Genomic DNA, 24,096 nt, shown 5'->3' with positions numbered 1-24,096 from the left:
GGCTCGAGCTCGGAGGTCACAGCTCCAGCCTCCGCCCGGCCCACGCGAACCCTCGCCCGCACAGCCCGCTCCCGCGGGCTTCCGGCCGGCCCGGACAGCGTACCGCCCCGCAGGCCCCGAAATGCTCGCCCGCCAAGAGGCCAAGACGGGGGAACGACGGCCAGCGACCACCTGGGCACGCACAGGAAGCGAGGGCGGGGCGGCGACGGTGCGCGTGCGCCAACACGCACAAATCATGAGGCGAACCTGCGCAGGCGGATGCCCGAAGTCCGCCTGCCAAAGCCCGCCAGGAGCGCGGGACAAGTACCCGGACTCCAGAAGACTCCCAGAAGTCTCCGTGCCGTCAAGATAGTGAGCGTATGAAATGTCTCCATCTCATCTGGCGCTCAAGTGCTGCTGTGCTGCGAGGGTGTGCCGCCTGGACCAGGGACTCCATTGCCCATTTGTCTTCACTCCTCTTAGGGATCAAGGAAAGGTGTGGCCTCAAGTGGGGGCTGTGTGATGGTCTCCAGGGTCCCTGGCCCTTTCCCGGCCCTGGGACATTTCGGGTTACATCTGAGATTCCCCCACCACCAGGAGAGGGGAAGGAGGGTATCATGTTCGCTTAACGGAAACGCTCCAACTTTCATTCAAATCCTAGAATACAATAAATGCCCAGCCATGACACAAACTAATATTGCCCACGAAGGAAAAGAAAATAGAAACTGTAGCTGTTTAGATTACACAACCAACGCATTAAAAACTGTACGAAAATCAGAACGTACACACAAACCGAAAACAGAAAACAGATACCTGGGATCTTACCTCTTAAAGAGGATACATACTGTTTATGTTAGGTAAAAATATCATTTTTCAAAAATGGAATCGGGGGCTTCCCTGGTGGCGCAGTGGTTGAGAATCTGCCTGCCAATGCAGGGGACACGGGTTCGAGCCCTGGTCTGGGAAGATCCCACATGCCGCAGAGTAACTGGGCCCGTGAGCCACAATTACTGAGCCTGCGCGTCTGGAGCCTGTGCTCCGCAACAAGAGAGGCCACGATGGTGAGAGGCCCGCGCACCGCGATGAAGAGTGGCCCCCCCTTGCCACAACTAGAGAAAGCCCTCGCACAGAAACGAAGACACAACACAGCCATAAAAAAATAAATAAAAATAAATTTAAAAAAAAAATGGAATCAGAAGGGTAATGATTTATCACTATTTATCACTGGGGGTGAAATAATATAACTGTGTTCTTGGCCAACTGTTCCTTAAAAGCTTCTAGGGGAAAAGTTAAAAATAAAATCTCCAGGGACTTCCCTGGTGGTCCAGTGGTGAAGACTCCTAGTTTCCACTGCAGGGGGCACGTGTTTGATTCCTGGTTGGGGAACTAAGATCCCGCATGCTGCGCAGCACAGTCTCATTAATTAATTAATTAACGAACACACAAAATAAAAATAAAAATAAAATCTCTCGCCAACCGAGAAAATCCTCTCCACAAATGTAGAGATAAAGAAAACGGTTTTACTGTTGAATAACCATTAAACCAGACTGTGCTGTGCACCCACAGGTGAACCACTAATGTTTGTGCAAATGAAATCAACCTCACCTTTTTTTTTTAGAGCTCAGCAGATAAAATCTGTTGCATACAGGTTCTCAAGATAAACGGGAACTTGCCTCATGGGAATAGACTTGACACCACCATAAAAATGGCATACATTCTTTCAGAGTACATCCTAAATTCACCTGGTCATCTCGGTGGTTGTCCATGCTAGTTAATACCCTTTATCCAAAGGAGAAAGACAACTTCTCCTATCTCTAGGACAAGCACGTACTTATAGCTCAGAGGAAAGTGCCTAACACCTAGCCTAAACTCCCCTGGTGACAGAGAGATAAAGAAGATAGCTCTCAGGTCCTTAACAGAAACATTCCTGGGTTGTAATGCTGGCAAGAGACTGATTTAGCTTTTAAAAAGATTTAGATACTTACGAAAGGGACAGAGGAAGTATTTATATTACAAGCGTCTTGAGGAAATCCTCTAAAAACGGAAATAAGAAGTGATGATTCATGCAAATGAATAAGCACCTAACCCATTCCTGATTTCCCCAGCTGAACTGCCACATTAAATGAATCCTGCACAAAATGTGTGCTTCTCCAAAACTGCTCTTGGAAGTGGCTGCTTAGAGCCACGAATGGTCTTTTCCAGTTCTTGCTGCTGCTGACTGTGGCCTCTGCCTGAATTCTCACCAATGAAATGCTGCTTGTGTGGGAATGACAGCGACCACACCTCCTCTGAGCCTGAGTCTGGCAAACCTCCAGGGCGCATTTCTCGCATTTTCCAAGTTCACCACGTAAGGACATCAGCTACACGGAGTACCTTGCTGGGAAGCGCCTTGGAAGGGCAGTGCGCCCATGAGCACGCCACCAGGCCTCCAGTTCTCACCTCACCCACGTGCACTGACCGTGTCTCAGCAGAAGACTGGGGTGGCCTGTGAACCCCAGCTGCTGTGCCCACCTCAACACCTCACTCTATCCCTTCAGCCCAGAGACATGCTGGGCTCCCCAGCCCCCTGCCCTGGACACTCTCTGGAAGTCTTTCTATTACAAGTTGTCTTGAGGAAATGCTCTAAAAAAGGGAATAATAAGTACGGAGTCATCCCAATGAACAGGATGTCCAGCAGTCAGCTGATGTCTCTCACGACTCACCCCTCTCTCCAAAAGGCGAAAAACTGTCATTTCATACATTTCCCCCTTTTTAAAGTTGTTGAAGCTAGGAGGGTAAACCTGGACCCTGCGATTTCACCTTGACCAGAAGCAGCAATGGCCACCTTTTAGTTTGCTTTCATTAAGATCTCTTCATATATATGGGTATTTACAATATAAAGCTTTCTCTTTTTGTATCTGCATTTCTATTAAATACAGATATTTTCCCTACTTTGTCACTTATCTATTTTTATTGAAGTAGACTTCGTTTACAATATTTCAGGTGTACAGCAAAGTGACTCAGTTACATGTATTTATGTAAGAATATATGTATTCTTTTTCAGGTTCTTTTTTCCATTATGGGTTATTACAAGATATTGAACATAGTTCCCTGGGCTATACAGTAGGTCCTTACTGTTTATCTATTTTACATATAAAAGTGTGTATCTGTCAATCCCTGTTCTTTAACTTTTTAACTTAATTTTTTACTCTCACATTCTGTTATACAGACACTTAAAAAGATATTTTGTGTTCAAATCTTTCACTTTCACTTCATACTTTTCATCAGCTTGGACACTGTACTTGAAGAAGCCTTTCCCATCCTGCATTTCCTAAGTAGTTGCCTGTGTTTTCTCCTGTTTATTTTGGGTCTCTTAACATACCAATTTTATCAAGATAACTGGCACCCATCTTCAGGATTTGTAAAATCATTTTCCTCTTAAAGTCTCTCAACCATTTTTTTCAACACTAACACATGTACCACAACCAGGAAACGCAATGTTTAAGAAGAAAACTCAAGTTTGTAATCTAACAGAAAAGGACAGGCTCTTCTTTGAAGCTCAGCGACACGTCTTAATTTAAAGGCAGGGGAGGGACTTCCCTGGTGTTCCAGTGGTAAAGAATCTGCCTTCTAATACAGGGTACGTGGGTTCAAAGCCTGGGAACACTGGTCCGGGAGCTAAGATCCCACACGCCACGGGGCAATTAAGCCCGCGTGCTGCAATTAGACACGATGCAGCCTAAGAGAGATAAATAATTTTTTACAAATAAAAATAAAAAAAATAAAGGCAGGGGAAGCAGGAAAGTGACCGTCTCACGTGAATTCCTTCTTATTCAAAATACAGGTCGTAGCAGTTTACTTGGGCTGCGTCACAAAATACGACACACTGGCGGGCTTAAGCAACACAAATGTACTGTCCGACATTTACGCAGGCTGCAAGTCTGAGATCAAGGTGTCAGCAGGGTTGGTCCCCTCTGAGGGCTGTACGGGAGGATGTGCTCCAGGCTTCCTGGTGGAGAGGGCGGTTTCCTCACAAGCACATGCACTATGTATGTACCAGGTAGGTGCCTGGGCTGAACTCCGATCCCAGGGCTGCTCATCCGCAGCAGCACTAGGCCGCTGGAGGGCTTGTCACGGACCCGTTGGCAGGAGGACTGCAGGCTGACACAGACGTCCGCTCAGCTGTGGACCCACGGCCCGGCCACAGCCCTGCCAGAGGCTGCCTGGTTGAAATCCAGGTCACGGTTCACCTCCCTCCTGCTTATTGCATTCAACGACGCCTTGAAGACCCCCTACTGCACCAGCCTGGGTGGCACATCCCACCCAGTCATTTCCAAATCAGAAGCATGTCAATTGAGAAGGTTAAAATTAGGCCCTGGCTCAGTGCTGTGGAATTAGAATCTGTGAGGCTGGGTCCAGGCATCTGTGTTGGAATATTTTCTCCACGTGACTCTCATGCCCAAAGGATTGTATTGACAAAGCACTTCTGCTTCACCCTACTGATATTTCTGCACTAGAGCTACAGCCGTTGTTATATTAAACTGCATCCACAGGAGGAAAAGAGAGGAGGAGAGGTGATAGTTTTGCTTATCTCCAAACACGCTGTTACTGAACCAAACTTGGGTCCACTCGCCTGCACGCACTAAAGCCAATCTACTGACACGGGTCACAGTGAAGGAAAGTGCCACGTTTATGGCAGGGCAACAAGCAAGGGGTCCAGGTACCTAGGGCTCAAAAGGCCCCCACTCCCCAGTGGCTTTCAGGGAAAGGTGTTTACAGGTGGGGTGAGGCTGTTGGTGGGAATGTACACTGGTGCTGCTGCTATGCAGAACAGTGTGGAGGTTCCTCAAAACACTAAAGCTAGAGCTACCGTAGGACCCAGCAATCCCACTCCTGGGCATATACCCAGAGAAAACCATAATTCAAGAAGACACATGCACCCCAATAGGTATAGCAGTATGATTTACAATAGCCAAGACATGGAAGCAACTTAAATGTCCATCGACAGAGGAATGCATAGGGAAGATGTGGTACATATGTGTGATGGAATACTACTCAGCCATAAAAAAGAATGAGATTATGCCATGTGCAGCAACATGGATGGACCTAGAGATTATCATACTAAGTGAAGGATGTCAGACAAAGACAAATACCATACGCTATCACTCCTATGTGGAATCTAAAACAGTGATACGAATGAACTTCTTAACAAAACAGAAACAGACTCACAGACATAGAAAAAAAACTTATGTTTACCAAAGGGAAAAGGTCGGGGAGAGGGATAGATCAGGAGGTTGGGGCTAACATATGCACACAACTATATATAAAACAGGAAATCAACAAGGACCTCCTGTAGAGCACAGGGATCTCTACTCAATATTCTGTATTAACCTAGGGAGTTCCCTGGTGGCCCAGAGGTTAGGATTCTGGTCTTTCACGGCCGTGGCCCGGGTTCAATCCCTGGTCAGGGAACTGAGATCCTACAAGCCACACAGCACCACGAAAAAAAAGCAAAACTCGGTAATAACCTAAATGGGAAAACAATCTGAAAAAGAATAGATATCTGTGTCCATATAACTGAATCACTTTGCTGTACACCGGAAACACACACAACACTGTACATCAACTATACTCCCAATATAAAATTTAAAAAATGTTTAAAGTGAATTACAAACGAGTGGGGTGAGGGAGAGGAGGTTGAGGGGTGTGTGGTCAGCTTGTGGACATTCTTCCGATTGGTTGGTGGTGAGGTAATCTGAGGTCAACATCATCAACCGGCTGGTTCCAGCTGGTCTGGGGTCTACGTGCTTGTGGGCAGCATGCAGTTACCTTCCTCCCCCCTGCTGGGGGCTTCAGTCTCTGCAAAACAGCTCCAAGGACGTGGCTCAGAACAGTATCTACAGCCCTTGAGGAGGAACTAAAGGTCCTTGACTTTGTTTAACGGCTACACTAGTATTATTTGGTCTTTTGGGACTCTTTTCCTTTCTTTTGGCACTTTCTCCCTTCTCTGATTAAATTGTTTGTTTCCAACTCACGGAAGGCTAGGAGGCTAAAATTTTCTAAAGATAAGAAGCAGGTAGAAGACATGGGGAGAATCCGTCCCAGGAAGGCCCCACAAGGTCCTGCTCACTTACAACATCACATTCAATCTGGGCTGTTTACGCCATTTTTGGACAACATACCAACACATCTTAAGATGGGTCCCACCCGACTGTAGCACATTTGCACAAGGTGCGGTGGGGTGGGATTATGCAAATCCAGATCTCAAGACTAGATAAAGCAATCAGGGTATTTCACAGTATACAAGAGAAATTTTCATGGGGACAGAATACCAACCTTCTAATATTTGAAAGCCTGTTAGCCAAGAGGGAGAGTGAACTTCTGTTTTGTTATACAAGGACCCAATCAGCTGCGATGGTTGAAAGCATGATGAACGCAAATCTGAATTCATTTGCCTCCTAACAATGCAACGTCTACATCAGAGGGACACAGGTCCTCAAGCAGCAGTGCTTTTCCCAGCAGTGCAGACCCTGAGGAGAGCCAGGCTGTGGCAGCTCTGGAGGACCTCAGACACTCTTTGCATGGCCTCTGAGACCTAGAACATCTCAGAAAGTCCACGAGTGCAAACCAAAGAGACACTCAGTCCCTGCACCTTGGATGAACTGATTTGACTCTACGTATGCATTGCTTGGGCTAATTAGAAATATGGAAGTGATCAGAAGACAGAATAAACCTCTGGGCACATCCTGAACAACAGAGATACTTCTCATCAAAGTCCAAACAATAATTCAAAAGCAAGATTCAGAGCCAAAATGTGGAAATAAACCAAGTGTTCACTGACAGATGAATGGATCAAGAAAATGTAGTGTGTATATTCACACAACAGATATTATTCACCCACAAACAGGAAGGAAAGTTTCTAATTGATACAAAGACCATTTGTGTATTTTTCAAAGATTGACATTTCTTTGTATGAACAGTGAAAATTTAACAATTCCACTTTTAAGAGGAAAGGTTAGTGTTTCTTTGTAGAAACAATTAAGTCTCAGCAGTAGAGGCATAAGCACACACGTGCACACAGAGTAAACAGAATAGCGCCCCGCTACCTCCCCGCAATCTGATCCCCCGATGAGCCCTGCTGATTCTCCCTCCAAATATAGAGAACCTGTTTACTTCTCTCCATCTTCTCAGACATCGTCTTCCTGGACTACCACGCCAAATTCCTAACCTTATCTGGGTCTCCCGACTTCCACTCTTACTGAATCCCCACCCCATCCATTTATGCAGCAGCCAAAATCAATTGTTCCCCTTTCAGTGCAAACTGGATCAGGACACCTCTCATTCACTGCTTTCCCACTGCACTTGGCAAACACCTGAACTTCTTCAGACCCACGGTTTTATTTCCTTCTCACTCACTGTGTACTGTCCACACTGGCTTTGGGGTCTAGGAAGGAAATTTTGACACAGGCTACCACACAGATGACACGCAAAGACATTAAGCTAAGTGGATAGGTCAGATACAAATGGACAAATGTTACATGATTCCACTTCTGTGAGGTCCCCAGACGGGTCAAATTCATAGAGACAGAAAGTGGAGTGGTGGGTGTCAGGGGCTGGGAGGGGGATGGGGAGTCAGTGTTTAATGGGGACAGAGTTTCACTTTGACAGGATGAAAACATTCTGGAGATGGATGGTCGGGATGGTTGCACAACAATGAGAATTCTTTTTTTTTTTCCTTAAGATTTTTGTTTTACTTATTTTCGGCTGCGTTGGGTCTTCGTTGCTGTGCGCAGGCTTTCTCTAGTCGTGGCGAGCGGGGGCTACTCTTCGGTGCGGTGTGCAGGCTTCTCATTGAGGTGGCTTCTCTTTGTGGCAGAGCATGGGCCCTAGGCTCATGGGCTCAGTAGTTGTGGCTCGCGGGCTGAGGAGTTATGGCTTGCAGGCTCAGTAGTTGTGGCGCACGGGCGTTAGGTGCTCCGCGGTATGTGGGATCTTCCCGGACCAGGGCTCGAACCTGTGTCCCCTGCATCGGCAGGCAGATTATTGACCACTGTGCCACCAGGGAAACCCAAGAAAAAAAACAAGACTCAGACCCCAAGGGGAGGAGTGGAAGTACGAGTTGGGAGGTTCAGAAGAAGCTTCCAGTGACACTGCATGACCCTGAGTTGGCTATTTTCTTCTCTGCATCTCGGCTACCATATACTTCCTACCCTCATAGAAAAATAACCTGTCTGGAATTGGAAATTTTTCCATTTAGTCTTTTTGTGCATGTGACATTTTTATTCAGAAAAATAATCTGTGTTGAACTGGAGTTTTTTCCATTTAGTATTTTGTACATGTGACATTTTTATTCAGGTAGTGAAATCTCTGGGTCAACAGTGATACCACATTCTCAAGATTTTGATAAGTAGACTAGAACTTCTTAACTGGAATCAAGGGGCAGGCTTTGGACAATCCATGGACTTTGTGACATCCAAAGGTGCCCTTTGTGTGTGTGTGTGTGTGTGTGTGCGTGTGTGTGTTTGTAGACACCCTTTGAAGGGTGCGTGAGCACCTGTAGTTTTCTATGATTTGAGCTTCTCCAAATGGCTCTTGGACTCAAAGGTGCCTGAGGGGAGTGGACGTGTACTCCCCCAGTACAGAATTCTGAACGCAGTGTCAGTACACATTCAGCCGAAGAGCTTTGCCAAATTGCGTGTTTTAACGTAACTTTTTAATCCAGTGAGTCGATGTACCTGGGATCTTTTTTTACATACTTATCTCACTCTTTATTTATTTTTTTTGGGGGGGGGTACGCGGGCCTCTCACGGTTGTGGCCTCTCCCGTTGCGGAGCACAGGCTCCGGACGCGCAGGCTCAGCGGCCATGGCTCATGGGCCCAGCCACTCCGCGGCATGTGGGATCTTCCCGAACCGGGGTACCAACCCGTGTCCCCTGCATCGGCAGGTGGACTCTCAACCACTGCACCACCACGGAAGCCATTACCTCACTCTTATAAGGCTGAAACGTTGCTGCTTCCCCTAAGTTTCCTTGTCCCTCTCCCCACTCTCCCACCAGGCCGTGGAAGAGGAATGGGAGGGAGAGGGAGAGTCCAGCAGGGAGAGGACAGTGCACCTGCTGGGAAGCGGTAAAGAGGGGTCCAGGGTGGGAGGGAGGGAGACACAAGAGGGAGGGGATATGGGAACACGTGTATATGTATAACTGATTCGCTTTGTTATAAAGCAGAAACTAATACGCCATTGTGAATCAATTGTACTCCAATAAACTTGTAAAAAAAATTAGAACTACCATATGACACAGCATTTTCATTCCTGGATATATATCGAAAAAAATAAAACCAAAAAACATTAATTTGAAAAGATATATGCACCCTAATGTTCATGGCAGCATTATTTACAATTGACAACATATGGAAGCAAGCTAAGTGTTTATTAAGAGATGAATGGGTAAGGAAGATGTGATATATATATATACAGTGGAATACTACTTAGCTAAAAAAGAATTGTTTTTGAATTGAAATTGTATCAAGTATCTTTTCCGACCACAATGCTATGAGACTAGACATCAATTACAGGAAAAGAGCTGTAAAAAAATACAAACACATGGAGGCTAAACAATACACTACTTAATAACGGAGTGATCACTGAAGAAATCAAAGAGGAAATTAAAAAATACCTAGAAACAAATGACAATGGAGACACGACGACCCAAAACCTATGGGATGCAGCAAAAGCAGTTCTAAGAGGGAAGTTTATAGCAATACAATCCCACCTTAAGAAACAGGAAACATCTCGAATAAATAACCTAATCTTGCACCTAAAGCAATTAGAGAAAGAAGAACAAAAACATCCCAAAGTTAGCAGAAGGGAAGAAATCATAAACATCAGATCAGAAATAAATGAAAAAGAAATGAAGGAAACGATAGCAAAGATCAATAAAACTACAAGCTGGTTCTTTGAGAAGATAAACAAAATTGATAAACCATTAGCCAGACTCATCAAGAAGAAAAGGGAGAAGACTCAAATCAATAGAATTAGAAATGAAAAAGGAGAAGTAACAACTGACACTGCAGAAATACAAAAGATCATGAGAGATTACTACAAGCAACTCTATGCCAATAAAATGGACAACCTGGAAGAAATGGACAAATTCTTAGAAATGCACAACCTGCCAAGACTGAATCAGGAAGAAATAGAAAATATGAACAGACCAATCACAAGCACTGAAATTGTAACTGTGATAAAAAATCTTCCAACAAACAAAAGCCCAGGACCAGATGGCTTCACAGGCGAATTCTATCAAGCATTTAGAGAAGAGCTAACACCTATCCTTCTCAAACTCTTCCAAAATATAGCAGAGGGAGGAACACTCCCAAACTCATTCTACGAGGCCACCATCACCTTGATACCAAAACCAGACAAGGATGTCACAAAGAAAGAAAACTACAGGCCAATATCACTGATGAACATAGATGCAAAAATGCTCAACAAAATACTAGCAAACAGAATCCAACAGCACATTAAAAGGATCATACACCATGATCAAGTGGGGTTTATTCCAGGAATGCAAGCATTCTTCAATATACGCAAATCAATCAACGTGATACACCATATTAACAAATGGAAGGAGAAAAACCATATGATCATCTCAATAGATGCAGAGAAAGCTTTCGACAAAATTCAACACCCATTTATGATAAAAACCCTGCAGAAAGTAGGCATAGAGGGAACTTTCCTCAACATAATAAAGGCCATATATGACAAACACACAGCCAGCATCGTCCTCAATGGTGAAAAACTGAAACCATTTCCACTAAGATCAGGAACAAGACAAGGTTGACCACTCTCACCACTCTTATTCAACATAGTTTTGGAAGTGTTAGCCACAGCAATCAGAGAAGAAAAGGAAATAAAAGGAATCCAAATCGGAAAAGAAGAAGTAAAGCTGTCACTGTTTGCAGATGACATGATACTATACATAGAGAATCCTAAAGATGCTACCAGAAAACTACTAGAGCTAATCAATGAATTTGGTAAAGTAGCAGGATACAAAATTAATGCACAGAAATCTCTGGCATTCCTATATACTAATGATGAAAAATCTGAAAGTGAAATCAAGGAAACACTCCCATTTACCATTGCAACAAAAAGAATAAAATATCTAGGAATAAACCTACCTAAGGAGACAAAAGACCTGTATGCAGAAAATTATAAGACACTGATGAAAGAAATTAAAGATGATACAAATAGATGGAGAGATGTACCATGTTCTTGGATTAGAAGAATCAACATTGTGAAAATGACTCTACCACCCAAAGCAATCTACAGATTCAATGCAATCCCTATCAAACTACCACTGGCATTTTTCACAGAACTAGAACAAAAAATTTCACAATTTGTATGGAAACACAAAAGACCCCGAATAGCCAAAGCAATCTTGAGAACGAAAAATGGAGCTGGAGGAATCAGGCTCCCTGACTTCAGACTATACTACAAAGCTACAGTAATCAAGACAGTATGGTACTGGCACAAAAACAGAAAGATAGATCAATGGAACAGGATAGAAAGCCCAGAGATAAACCCACGCACATATGGTCACCTTATCTTTGATAAAGGAGGCAGGAATGTACAGTGGAGAAAGGACAGTCTCTTCAACAAGTGGTGCTGGGAAAACTGGACAGGGACATGTAAAAGTATGAGATTCGATCACTCCCTAACACCATACACAAAAATAAGCTCAAAATGGATTAAAGACCTAAATGTAAGGCCAGACACTATCAAACTCTTAGAGGAAAGCACAGGCAGAACACTCTATGACATAAATCACAGCAAGATCCTTTTTGACCCACCTCCTAGAGAAATGGAAATAAAGACAAAAATAAACACATGGGACCTAATGAAACTTAAAAGCTTTTGCACAGCAAAGGAAACCATAAACAAGACCAAAAGACAACCCTCAGAATGGGAGAAAATATTTGCAAATGAAGCAACTGACAAAGGATTAATCTCCAAAATTTATAAGCAGCTCATGCAGCTCAAGAACAAAAAAACAAACAACCCAATCCAAAAATGGGCAGAAGACCTAAATAGACATTTCTCCACAGAAGATATACAGACTGCCAACAAACACATGAAAGGATGCTCAACATCTTTACTCATTAGAGAAATGCAAATCAAAACTACAATGAGATATCATCTCACACCAGTCAGAATGGCCATCATCAAAAAATCTAGAAACAATAAATGCTGGAGAGGGTGTGGAAAAAAGGGAACACTCTTGCACTGCTGGTGGGAATGTGAATTGGTACAGCCACTATGGAGAACGGTATGGAGGTTCCTTACAAAACTACAAACAGAACTACCATATGACCCAGCAATCCCACTACTGGGCATATACCCTGAGAAAACTATAATTCAAAAAGAGACATGTACCAAAATGTTCATAGCAGCCCTATATACAATAGCCTGGAGATGGAAACAACCTAAGTGTCCATCATCGGATGAATGGGTAAAGAAGATGTGGCACATATATACAATGGAATATTACTCAGCCATAAAAAGAAACGAAATTGAGTTATTTGTAATGAGGTGGATGGACCTAGAGCCTGTCATACAGAGTGAAGTAAGTCAGAAAGAGAAAGACAAATACTGTATGCTGACACATATATATGGAATTTAAGAAAAAAAATGTCATGAAGAACATAGGGGTAAGACAGGAATAAAGACACAGACCTACTAGAGAATGGACTTGAGGATATGGGGAGGGGGAAGGGTAAGCTGTGACAAAGTGAAAGAGCGGCATGGACATATATACACTACCAAACGTAAGGTAGATAGCTAGTGGGAAGCAGCCGCATAGCACAGGGAGATCAGCTCTGTGCTTTGTGACCGCCTGGAGGGGTGGGATAGGGAGGGTGGGAGGGAGACGCAAAAGGGAGGGGATATGGGAACATATGTATATGTATAACTGATTAAATTTGTTATAAAGCAAAAAAAAATAAAAAATAAAGATGAAGAAAAAAAAAAGAATAAAATTTTGCCATTTATGACAAAAAAAAAAAGAGGGGTCCGGATACCTTGAGGGGGGTTTTGGAGGACGGGCAAAGGTTGGGTCAGTGGCAGGAGATACCATTTACCCCTGATCTCTGGGACAAGTGCACGCATAGGTCTGACAGTTACTTGTGTTTTCCTTCAAACTGGTTTCCTTCAAACTCCGATGATGACATCAGAGGCTTCCGACCTTCCCGATTGGATGGACCAGACTCCTTGGTGCTTGGCAGCAGTAGTAGACAACAGAATCTCGCCAGAGCTTCTCTCCACTGACAGTTGCCCCGCAGCTTGGAGAAGGGATGACCACTTGTGTTTAGCCCAAGTCCAGAAGAAGAGTTGGGACAAAGCAGAGTCTAGGCTTCGAGGAAGGGAAGAGTCTGGGAGACATCATGGACAATCGTCAACTGACTTCCCAGGCTGAGGAGCTGAATTCCCAGTCCAGCTCTTCAGGGTACCCCCTGGAGTTGACTGTCTATGAAGAAAGCCCAGGACCATCAGGTGAGGGAGCTGGCATGAGAAGGAATTTCAGAGATTTGACCAGTAAGGAGGAAAGGGTACAGAGGTCGGGAAGGAGCACCTGCATAAGGTGCCTATGAAAGAAAGGAGACATTCAGAAAGCCAGGGATTGAGGGAGGAGAGCACAGGAGCTGGGGACACGGAACACCTGGGGAGCAAGAAACAGGGTTAGGAGATGAGATCCAAGGATGAGAGAAGAGGAGAGAGGAAACAAGGGGAGGGTTCTTTTTTTTTATTCCTGGTGGGAGAAATTATCTACCATGAGAAAGAGTTTCAAGGACGGGAAGCTGGACAAATGACAAAAAGAGTCAGGGGAGGGATAGGTAGATATGGACAGAGAAAGATGGAAAGATGACTTGGGGCAAGGTCAGCGGTCTGTGAGACTGGAAAGCACGGGGGTGCTTCGGGGGGGGAGGCGGAGTCGGGGTGGGGTTGGGTGGTCACCAGTGAAGACGAGAGCATCATACTGTAGTCTCTTCTCCTTCGTCAGCTCCCTGGGCTGGTTGCAGCCCCCCGCCTCAGCGCCCCGGCTGTAAGAGGAAGAGGTCAGTGGCGTTCAGAGCGGAGGTGGAGGGCAACACGGCCGCTGAGGCCCAGGACACCTGGGTCGTGGAGTCGCTGTGTGGGCTCAAGATGAAGCTGAAGCGACAGCGGGTGTCTTCAGTGCTTCCTGAGCACCACGAGGCTGACACCTGGGTCGTGGAGTCGCTGAGTGGGCTCAAGATGAAGCTGAAGCGACAGCGGGTGTCTTCAGTGCTGCCTGAGCACCACGAGGCCGACACCTGGGTCGTGAAGTCGTTCAGTGGGCTCAAGATGAAGCTGAAGCGACAGCGGGTGTCTTCAGTGCTGCCTGAGCACCACAAGGTCTTCAAGTAGATGCTTGGTAAGGACCCACCGCCCTGCCCAGCAATCCTATACTTGAAAAACAAACAAACCAAAACTTCCCATGACTACACTTTCCCAGTGGAAAAGAATTCCCTGCTACTTGGTGCGCTCTCCGTCCCTGGCGGACTGTCTACGGATAAAGGATACGGGGGACACATAAAAGATACAGGATGAGGTTAGACTTAGAAATGATACAAGACTAGGTTAGATTTAGAAATGATACAGGATTAGGTGCGCTTGGTTTCAACTGTACCCGAGACTCTAGCTCTTACTGGCCTTTTGAATCTTACTGGCATGTTCGGGGTGGGGGGAGGAGGGGCTGACAAGCCATCTTCACCCCCTGACATGACTGTCAATTGAGACACTGGCTGAGAGTATCTTGATGCCCTCTGCAGGTACGTGAATGCATGATGAAGGGGCATCACTCCCTGTCACTCGGCCCCCCCCAGAAGGGGAGTCACCCCCTTTCCTCCCACAGTGAATGGTCTTCCCTCCCCTCTTTCCGTCAGCTTCACCCTGGGCCACATCTTGGCATTTCCCCAGGGGGACGCGGTTCACCCTCTTGGCTCTGGAATGCTCCCACGACAGCCCTGTTCCCACTGGCAACATCTGCCCTTTTTTCACAGAGGATCCCGTCGTTAAGAAATTCCTCGCCTGGGACAAAAACCTGGAAGTATCTGACAAGGTAAGTCACCCACTGAGATGGATTCCTGCTCCAGCGCCTGTTCTAGGTGGGCGCGCTGGGTGCTTTCTACACCCACGTTTCCACTCCCCTCCTAACCTCATGCCTTGTCAACACTTCCCTCCAGGGGCCTCGAGGTCCCCTCTGGGATCTGAGCCCCAGGAGTGCCCCTTTGGTGGTTGCTGCCTAAGTCCCCTCTCCTCTCAGCTCCTGGGGACTCGCCTTGGCTCCGGTTCATCCAACACCGTCCTGTGCCCGCGGCCCTAAGTCCACGCCCTCAATCCCACAGCCTCCCATCCTTGGAGCGCCGCCAACTCTGACCTTCTGTCCTCTCCCCTTCCCCAAATAATCAGGCTCACCCCACACGGGGGTCTCTCCTCCAAGTGGCACCACCCATTCCTCATCCCCTGTTCCCTTCTCCCTCCCACTCTTTCTCCTCTTCCAGGATGTGACCTCTCTCCTACGTTTTTTCCCCTCTTTCCATCAGTATCTCCTGTCGATGGGGATAGCGTATGTCAGCCGGGCCGGGCTCTTCCCCTGGCAATTCCAGAGAATCCATTTCTTCATAGCTCTGTGAGTACCTTGCTCCATCCCCGCCATCAATATTCAACACCCTGGGAGGGCAGAGGGAGAGACGTGGGGCTCTGACCTTTCATCTATTTTTTTAAACCCCTTTGTACTGACTCTAGGTGTGAAAATGACAGGATTACGGTACCGTGGTTTCTTTTTCAAACCATGTTCTGTTTCTTATAGCATTCATTGTCAAAACAAACTACCCTAATGTCAATTAAAACACTGAAAGAAACAAAGCAAAACGCAAAACTTTCCTAAGAGGAGAGGAAGAAAGAACTGACACCATCCTGCCCCCGAGTAACAGACTTGAGACATTTCCGGTTCGAATTCTCCGGTCTCGGGTCTTCCCACATCAGCACCAAGTGTGATTATCTTCCGTTTCTGCGTTCCCACGACAAATGCCACAATCGGGGCCCGTATCACATAGCGCGGATTTGGTGTCAAATGCTCCCCACTGATGTTTCTTCCAAGTCTCCCAAGTCAGTTGGCTCTATTTGCCTGAACATCCTTCCAAAACACAGGTCTGACCGCTTCACACAATTTCATTGGCTAATGACATGCCAAATCAAGGCCAGAGTTCTGCGTTGGGATTTAACCCTCTCTGCAATCTCCAGCACACCGTCCTGATACTTTATTCCTCTGTTTCACTGCTCCTTCCAAATACCCTGCCCTCTAAGTTTCTATTGAGCTTTCTGTCCAGGTATCTTTGCCATACATTTATCTGAAGAAAACGACCCTATCCTTAAAGTGGGTTCAAACACCAAAACCTTCACGATGCCCGATCTCCCTAACTTCTGCATCCCAGAGGCACTTTAGTTCAAATTGTATTATAATGTGATGCTTTGCATTATAGTCATTTCTTATCTCCCCCCTTCCCCTTCCCCGGTCCCACTAGACTAGACACCATGTGGAAGGCAGGTCTCGTCAAAATGTCGATGCATTCCCAAAACACTCAGCACAATTCTTTTCATTGGGCAAATGTTTGTTATTGTGAGACTTCCAGGTAATCAGTATTGCATTTGGCCATGAGATAAAATGTTCATTCATTCATTCATTCATTCATCTAACAAACCTTATAAAGTATACCCTACATGCTGGGGAATATGAGGTGGTGGGAACAGAGATTCACAAAAGGCTGTTGAATTCATGCATCAATATGAACCAAGCCCTAAATGTGTCAGTTGCTAGGAGAGGGATGAATGCAGAAACAGATCAGATCAGCTCCTGCCCTCAGGAACTGTACATGTACCTACAACATAGGAAGAGAGGTGTGTGCACATAAAACAAGTTGAAGGGAACGGGGGGTTTGGATCGTGTCCTCATCATCAAGGTGTGAGAGGCACCCTTCCGAAGGTCCTGCCTGGCAGTGGCTCCTTGATGACTGGGCGGCTCCCGGTGACGCTGGGCAGGGCTGGGTGGGTCGTGTGAGGATGCTCAGCCTGCCTCTTTTCTGGGAAGCTGATCTCAAGTGGAGGCCCTTCCTGTCCTGATGACAGCGACCTGATGTCTTTCCCCAGCTATGTGGCCAGCGACATGGAAGAGAACAACCAGGCCCCCAAGCAGGCCATCGTTTCGTTCCTCTATGGAAAGAACAGCTCCCAGCATGCCTTGTTCCACAAACTGCGTTCCCAGTTCATCCGTTCCATGGGCTGGAAGGCACGGGTCACTTGGGAAGAGTGCGAGCAGGTGGGTGGGCTGTGGCGGTCTCAGGGAGGGGGAGGGACGGAGAGGAGGTGGGGATCATGGGGGACTCGGTTTGGGACTTGGGGACAGACGAGAAAGAACCGGAGGCGGGGCAACAGGAGGCAGCGGCATCCTCATTGCCAGGGGCTGTTTGTCTTTCCAGATCCAGGCTTTTGATCCAGAGCTCTGGGTGTGGGGAAGAGATCGCGCCCTCTTGCCCCAGAGGCCCCAGGACCACGCAGGCCTGAGGTCATCGGCCTGCGCAAAGGTAGGTCTGCGTGCGCAAAGGTGCGGGTGGAATGACGTGTTGTCTACTGAGGAAATCGGAGGAATCCCACTGCTGGACCCGCATCACCTCTCACGCTGTGAAGGGGGCCAGCCAGGCACACAGCCACATGCTGACTCTGCGCCAGCCACGGACTGACAGCCACACACAGACACCAGCACCGCGGGGCCCGTGGGCACCAGACCTCGGGGAAACCAGTTTGTCCCAGACGCATGGGTCTCACTGAAGTTATTTCACCCAAAGCAATTGGGTCCAAATAACAGCTTTGACGAGATGGTGATTGTTTTCCATATACTGTGTTTCCAGTTTCTCTTTTTCATTCATTTTTGGCCTGACATCCCTCAGGGTTATGGGTTCTAGCATTTATCTACAACAAAGTAAATGTCTACAAACAGGATATTAGATAGAACAGCCCACACGTTCAATAAGAAAAGATGAACTATGACTAGCTTTATATTCATCCAAATTTACTTTCAAATTGCCTATGGCCAGATCACCTGTGACTCTTTATTCCCCCTGACTCACCACTTCTGGACCAATGATTCCTCTAGTACAATTCACCTTTTCCCCCTCACGTTTATGGTCAAGGGGGTTTATCACAACGACTGAAGGTTAAGGAATGCCATCTTCAGCATGGCTTATTACAATTGACACATTAGAGTTCTAGATGTGGGCAGAGGATTGAGCAAACATTTGGTTTAAACCTTGCAAACTAGCTGTCTTAGTCCATTCAACCTGCCCTACTACAGACCGCGTTGCTTAGAAACAACACAGCACGGTCTCTTTTACAAGGGCAATAATCTCATTCATGAGGGCTCTACCCCATGACCTAATAACCTCCCAAAGACCCCACCTCCTAATACCAGCACCTTAGGGGTTAAGATTTTAAGATTTCAACATAAGAATTTTGGGGGACACAAACATTCAGCACATAACACTAACCAAGTTTAGGGCTGAGTATTATTTAAACATTAGGATCCAGGGACTTCCCTGTTGGCACAGTGGTTAAGAAACCGCCTGCCAATGCAGGGCACACAGGTTTGAGCGCTGGTCCGGGAAGACCCCACATGCCGCGGAGCAACTAAGCCCGTGCGCCACAACTACTGCGCCTGCGCTCTAGAGCCCACGAGCCACAACTACTGAGCCTGCATTCTAGAGCCCGCAAGTCGCAACTACTCAGCCTGTGCGCCTAGAGCCCGTGCTCCGCAACAAGAGAAGCCGTCAGGAGAAGCAACGGAGAGTAGTCCTCGCTCACCACAACTAGAGAAAGCGCACAAACAGCAACAGAGACCCAATGCAGCCAAAAATAAAAGAAAGAAAATAAGTAAATAAATGAAAACTTAATAATAACATAGACATTAGGATGCAGGGTTAGGGTTAGGGATCCGGCCTCAGGTCTCCTGGTCCACGATGTTGACTTGTCAGTGATGTCTGTAGTGTGCTTCCAAGTTCAGAATTTAAGTGGTGCCAAAGGACCAAGGTGAGTTAAGACTAAAGCAGCATTCTCCAAATGCCAGCTCCCTGAGCAGAATCCCCTGGAGTCTGGGCTATAAAGCAGATTACTGGGCCTGACCTTGGGTGTATTCAGTAGTTTTTGGAGTCAGGGTCACCAAAGTCCAAGAATCGCACTTGAAAACAATGAATGGTTCAGGACTGGGGTTCAGAATGGAGAATTTGAGATAAAACTCCAATCATAAATGAGTCTCAATTCTGGTTAGAATTGACTAAGAATGTGAAAACCTTTATATCTGGACAGTTGCCACTTTGAAATCTGACATCCTTGCTCCTTCTCTTACTTCCAGATCACAGAGCCCAGGAGAGATGAGGATGTTCAACAAGAGGTCAATCCAGACACTGACGACAGCCGTGAAGAAGGAAGGGAGAAGCCTCTTGTGCAGATCATCGAGAAGAAGCCAGCATCTTCTAGAATGAGCGGAGGCGACTTTTCGTGTTATACTCCTAGGAGCGGGGCGTGCTTCTAGGAGTCTGTGGCAGGACAATAAGAAAACAGGGTTTATTCAGATTCCACCCTTTTGGAAGGCACCACCTCAATTTTCAGATCATTTCATTTCCATCTCCCCTGAGACGAACATTGGAGGTCCCATTTTTTATACACTTGTTTGCCCCAGTCTAGAAGCATTTGAAGGTGGAGTGTAGCGGCTCAGAATAGGAGGGAATAACATTAAAATATATAATTAGAAAAATATATATATATATATAATTACAGCCACAGGGTCATGACTCATGACTTAAGTTTCACTGGCTTATTTTGAAAATGTCACCTATAAAATTATTGTATTTTTATATTTATATATTTATTTTAAATAGTTTTGAAATAGTCTTCATTTTGAAACATCTTATTACTACAAACTTTTGTGATGAGAACTGTAGCTGTTGTATATTTACACATATATACAATTTTACTCACATTTTCAAGAGAGATTGTTGATTTTATCTATTACATAATATTTCCATTCTACTTATAGCATAGTGGGTATTTCCTCTCAATTCTTGTAAGCATAAATTTGTATTTTTTTAGTTCTCATTATTGAATTGTGGGAATTCAGTCGTAATTTTTTAACTTGCCTCAGCATGTTGGTATGTTATTTTAGATTGTTCAAGAGTACTGTGCGATGCAGCTTTTGGAGAACTACAATAAAGATGAAAGTCTTCTCACAGTCAGGATGTGTGTGGTCATTACCAGTCGGCTTCGCCTCTTTGCTGTCCAACGAGGTGTTGCTTAATGGTGTTGTGATTATCCAACCACATTTCTTAACTCTGAAAAATAGTCCTCAATTATTTTTCATGTAGAGAAAACTACAGAAGATGAGGCAGGTCTTGCATCATTCAGGACTCCAATACTGAGAGACAACTCTTGGGTAAAAGGAAAGATAGCTTTATTGAGGAAGCCGGCAGTCCAGAAGAGAGGTGGACTCATGTCCCGAAGAACCAACTCTCCCCTCCTGAAGTTTTGCTTGAGGACTATACAGGGAAAAGAGAAAGGGGCTACATGTTGAAGAGAGGGTTACAGGGTGCGTGATCAGCTCACGGTCATTCTTCTGATTGGCCAGTGGTGAGGTAACGGGGACTCAACATCATCAGCCTTCTGGTTCCAACTGGTCTGGGGTCTACGTGCTTGTGGGCAACATGCAGTTAACTTCTTCCACCTGCTGGGGGTTTCAGTCTCTGCCAAACAGCTCCAAGGACGTGGCTCAGAATATTACCCAATAGCCCTTGAGGAGGAACTAAAGGTCCTTGACTTTGTTTAACAGCCAAGAGATGATTATTTTGTCTTGGCTGTTTTTTCGGCCTCGCCACGCAGCTTGCAGGATCTTAGTTCCCTGATCAGGGATCGAAAACAGGCCTCTAGCAGTGGAAGCGCAGAATCCTAACCGCTGAAGTGCCAGGGAGTTCCTGACAGTAGACTTTAAAAAAAAAAAAACCAGACCAAAAGGAACACAGTTTTAAGGAAGCTTAACTTTCTCAGAAATGCAGAAATTTTGTTGTGCATTTACTTTCTTTCTTTTTTTCCCCCAATACATTCATTTATATATTTATTTATTTTTGTCTGCGTTGGGTCTTCGTTGTTGCACGTGGGCTTTCTCTAGTTGCAGTGGAGCGGGGGCGACTCTTCATTGCGGTGCGTCGGCGTCTCCATGCGGTGGCTTCTCTTGTTCCGGAGCATGGGATCTAGGCACGTCGATTCCAGTAGTTGTGGCTCACGGGCTCTAGAGGTTTTTTATGTCTTGCAAGTATTCATCAAATGTTTATTGCTTGAATGAATGACAAATAATTTCTTCCAACAATCTTCAAACTGCTTAACACTATGACAATATTTAGCGTTTCAAATTTCACATGACCTTAGTCTTTCCGTGCTCTAGTTTCTAAAAGCACGTGGGATCTTCCCGGACCAGGGCTTGAACCAGTGTGCCCTGCACTGGCGGGCGGATTCTTAACCAAGGAGCCACCAGGGAAGTCCCTGTGCATTTATTTTCAAAAAAATAATAAGGCCGGATGAATTCAGAACTAGGTGCAGAAACCTCTTCCAGTGAGATACAGAATCTCTGCTGTTTAGGCAGATTTAGAGAACAACTTTTCCAACCACTTATTAAAGAGACCAATACTCCATGAAAAAAATTTATCATTTGTACAGAGAGAAAACCAAACTCCAGCTTTGCATCAATATAATATTTGCTACTAAGAGAACCATAAGCTCTTTTTTGAAAATCTCTGGAATAAACATCAAAACTGAGCTGCCTTCGGCTCAGACAAATAAAATTCCCTTTCTACCCGTCTCCTACAACTTTCTATACTCATTCAGGTTGTGTCCTTCACTATCCTCTTTCTGGTGCTGGAACAATCAGTCATTTTACTTTAGGACCAAACTATTTTTGTTCCTGTTAATAAACAAAACTACATCGCATTATCTTGCATACAAAGTTGTACCTCTCGGTTGCTGGAACCAAGCAGGACCATGCACGGCCCTTCCATGTCCCCTGCCTCTTGTTTGTAAAATAGCTGCAGTCTCCCAGGCCTCCCCTGAGTCACCAAAGAACAGGTTCAAGCAGTTACTGATTAGGACAACAGCAGTCACAGAATCTTTACTTCCTCCCGAAGGACATAAGTAACAGTGTCAGACACACACTCCTAACTTGTTTTGCAGATACTAAAACCACTACAAGAGGAGAAAGCTAACTGTATGATGACCAGACTGGAGCTATGACACAAGCTGCTCCATCTTGAGCAGACCTGAACCAATGGCTTACACAATTCCAGGAACTGGCCTCAAGGAAATGGGAACAAACCAACACTGGAATTGAAGATTAACTGTGCCTGAAACAATCAACATGACACTGACCACACCGCTGCATGACCAATTTCAAGATGATGGTCAGAGCTGACTGTGCTACTCTGCATGGAGCCCCCACCGGCACAGCCCAGAGACTTCCCGTCTTTTCCCTATCAACCCCTTTTCCCTCTCATTGGCAACTGGGAGATGGTATTGGGGACACTAGCCCACCATCTTCCCAGGTTGCCAGCTTCCTGAATAAAGCATCTTTCTTCTTCCACCAACCCTTGTCTCTGGAACACTGACTTCTGAGCGATGAGCAGCTGAACCTGAGTTCTGTTCCAGCCGATAACATCACTATGGGTCAAGTCTCATTCATACTATATTAATACTAACTTTGAACCAAAGTTACTTCCATTTCACAAAGAAAACTAGGAGTGAATGATTGACAACTGCCCATCACACATCAGCATTTCAGGCTAGCAGAGCTCATGAACACACATAACACAACTTTACACAGCCACAAACATCCCTTACACAACTTATTCAAGTGGCAGAGACAAACACATTCATTAACACACCCACAGACAGAGCCTCTAGGTAACAAGTAAACATATGCAGCAAGAGCATATAACTTGAGATTATGCTTAGTAATCAATGCCTCAGGTTTCTGTCTTGCTTAGAAATGACCTCGGTATCCAATGATTAGCCAGTAAGTAACACAATTTAGTAGCAGTTCAAGGGTTTACGGAAACTGAAGATCTTGGAATTTATCGACAAGCTAACACAGTAGAAAACATAGTTACTGTTGAAAGAAAGTTTGTCAGAATAAAAACTAAATGTGGTTAAACACAAACTTACATTTTTCATAACCTTAAACATTAAGTAGAAGTAATATGAGCTTACTTGATGGGCACACCTATATGAATTTAGGAAGAACACACCCAAGCAGAATTGTTTTAAATGTATGCCTAATACTGATAAATAAGATACGAATAACTTTTTATGAAACCAAAAATATTAAACTAGCTTCATGTGTCAAAGATTTACCTAAATTATGTAAACTTGAAGTCTTTAAATTTCTGAGTTGATTTTTTTTTTTGGCTGCACCGAGGGGCTTGCTGGATCTTAGGTTCCTGACCAGGGACTGGACCTGGACCCTGGCAGTGAAAGCACCGAGTCCTAACCACTGGACCGCTGGGGAATTCCCTGACTTGATTTCAATAAGAATATTTTTCTAGCACATTTAAAGTATTAGAAGTTCTAATTCCTTTCTCTCTGAGAATTTTAGGGATATATAATTTTTATAAGCACATTTGTATCTTTGTAAGCCAATCAGGACAGAAACCCTTTAATTTAACAGACTCTACAATCTACTTTAATACATCCAGAAGTAGGAAAACATTACATACTCGCACTGTCAGAGGTAAAGACCTTTTTGAATTACAGACACACAGACATACAGAGAAATGGAACTTTTACCTGCAGTTTTAAGTCTTAGACTTGGGTCAGGAATAAACAGTCACCAGTCTAGATATTAAAGAGCCGTTCTCATCCCATTGGGCAAGAGATTCTTAATTGATTTGAGCTTGTCAAAGTAGACAAATAGACAAACAGAAAAGACTAAGAAAAGACTAACAAACTAGATCCTCTGTTACCTCTCACCTAACTGAGAT

At 45.2% G+C, this 24,096-nt stretch overlaps 1 protein-coding gene, 1 long non-coding RNA gene and 1 pseudogene across 3 annotated transcripts in view; 1 reads left to right on the top strand and 2 right to left on the bottom strand.

Moving 5' to 3' along the window:
- Positions 1-24,096, bottom strand: part of LOC307055611 (centrosomal protein of 78 kDa-like) — a 207,642-nt pseudogene that overhangs the window by 133,955 nt on the left and 49,591 nt on the right. The window lies entirely within an intron of this gene.
- The window catches only part of LOC307055803, a 90,447-nt gene that overhangs the window by 55,258 nt on the left and 11,093 nt on the right, over positions 1-24,096 (bottom strand). The window lies entirely within an intron of this gene.
- LOC307056577 (speedy protein E4-like) lies at positions 13,396-19,613 on the top strand (the record flags this gene model as incomplete). Its single annotated transcript, XM_079709418.1, has 7 exons — positions 13,396-13,504; positions 14,013-14,234; positions 15,034-15,092; positions 15,577-15,662; positions 17,180-17,348; positions 17,509-17,613; positions 19,434-19,613. 7 exons carry the CDS (start codon positions 13,396-13,398, stop codon positions 19,611-19,613), a joined length of 930 nt encoding a protein of 309 aa, XP_079565544.1.

Source organism: Hyperoodon ampullatus (assembly GCF_949752795.1).
Source record: "Hyperoodon ampullatus genome assembly, chromosome: 7".
NCBI classification, from domain to species: domain Eukaryota; kingdom Metazoa; phylum Chordata; class Mammalia; order Artiodactyla; family Ziphiidae; genus Hyperoodon; species Hyperoodon ampullatus.
Note: the sequence above shows the minus strand (reverse complement) of the source record. Positions and strands in the feature narration are given on the sequence as shown.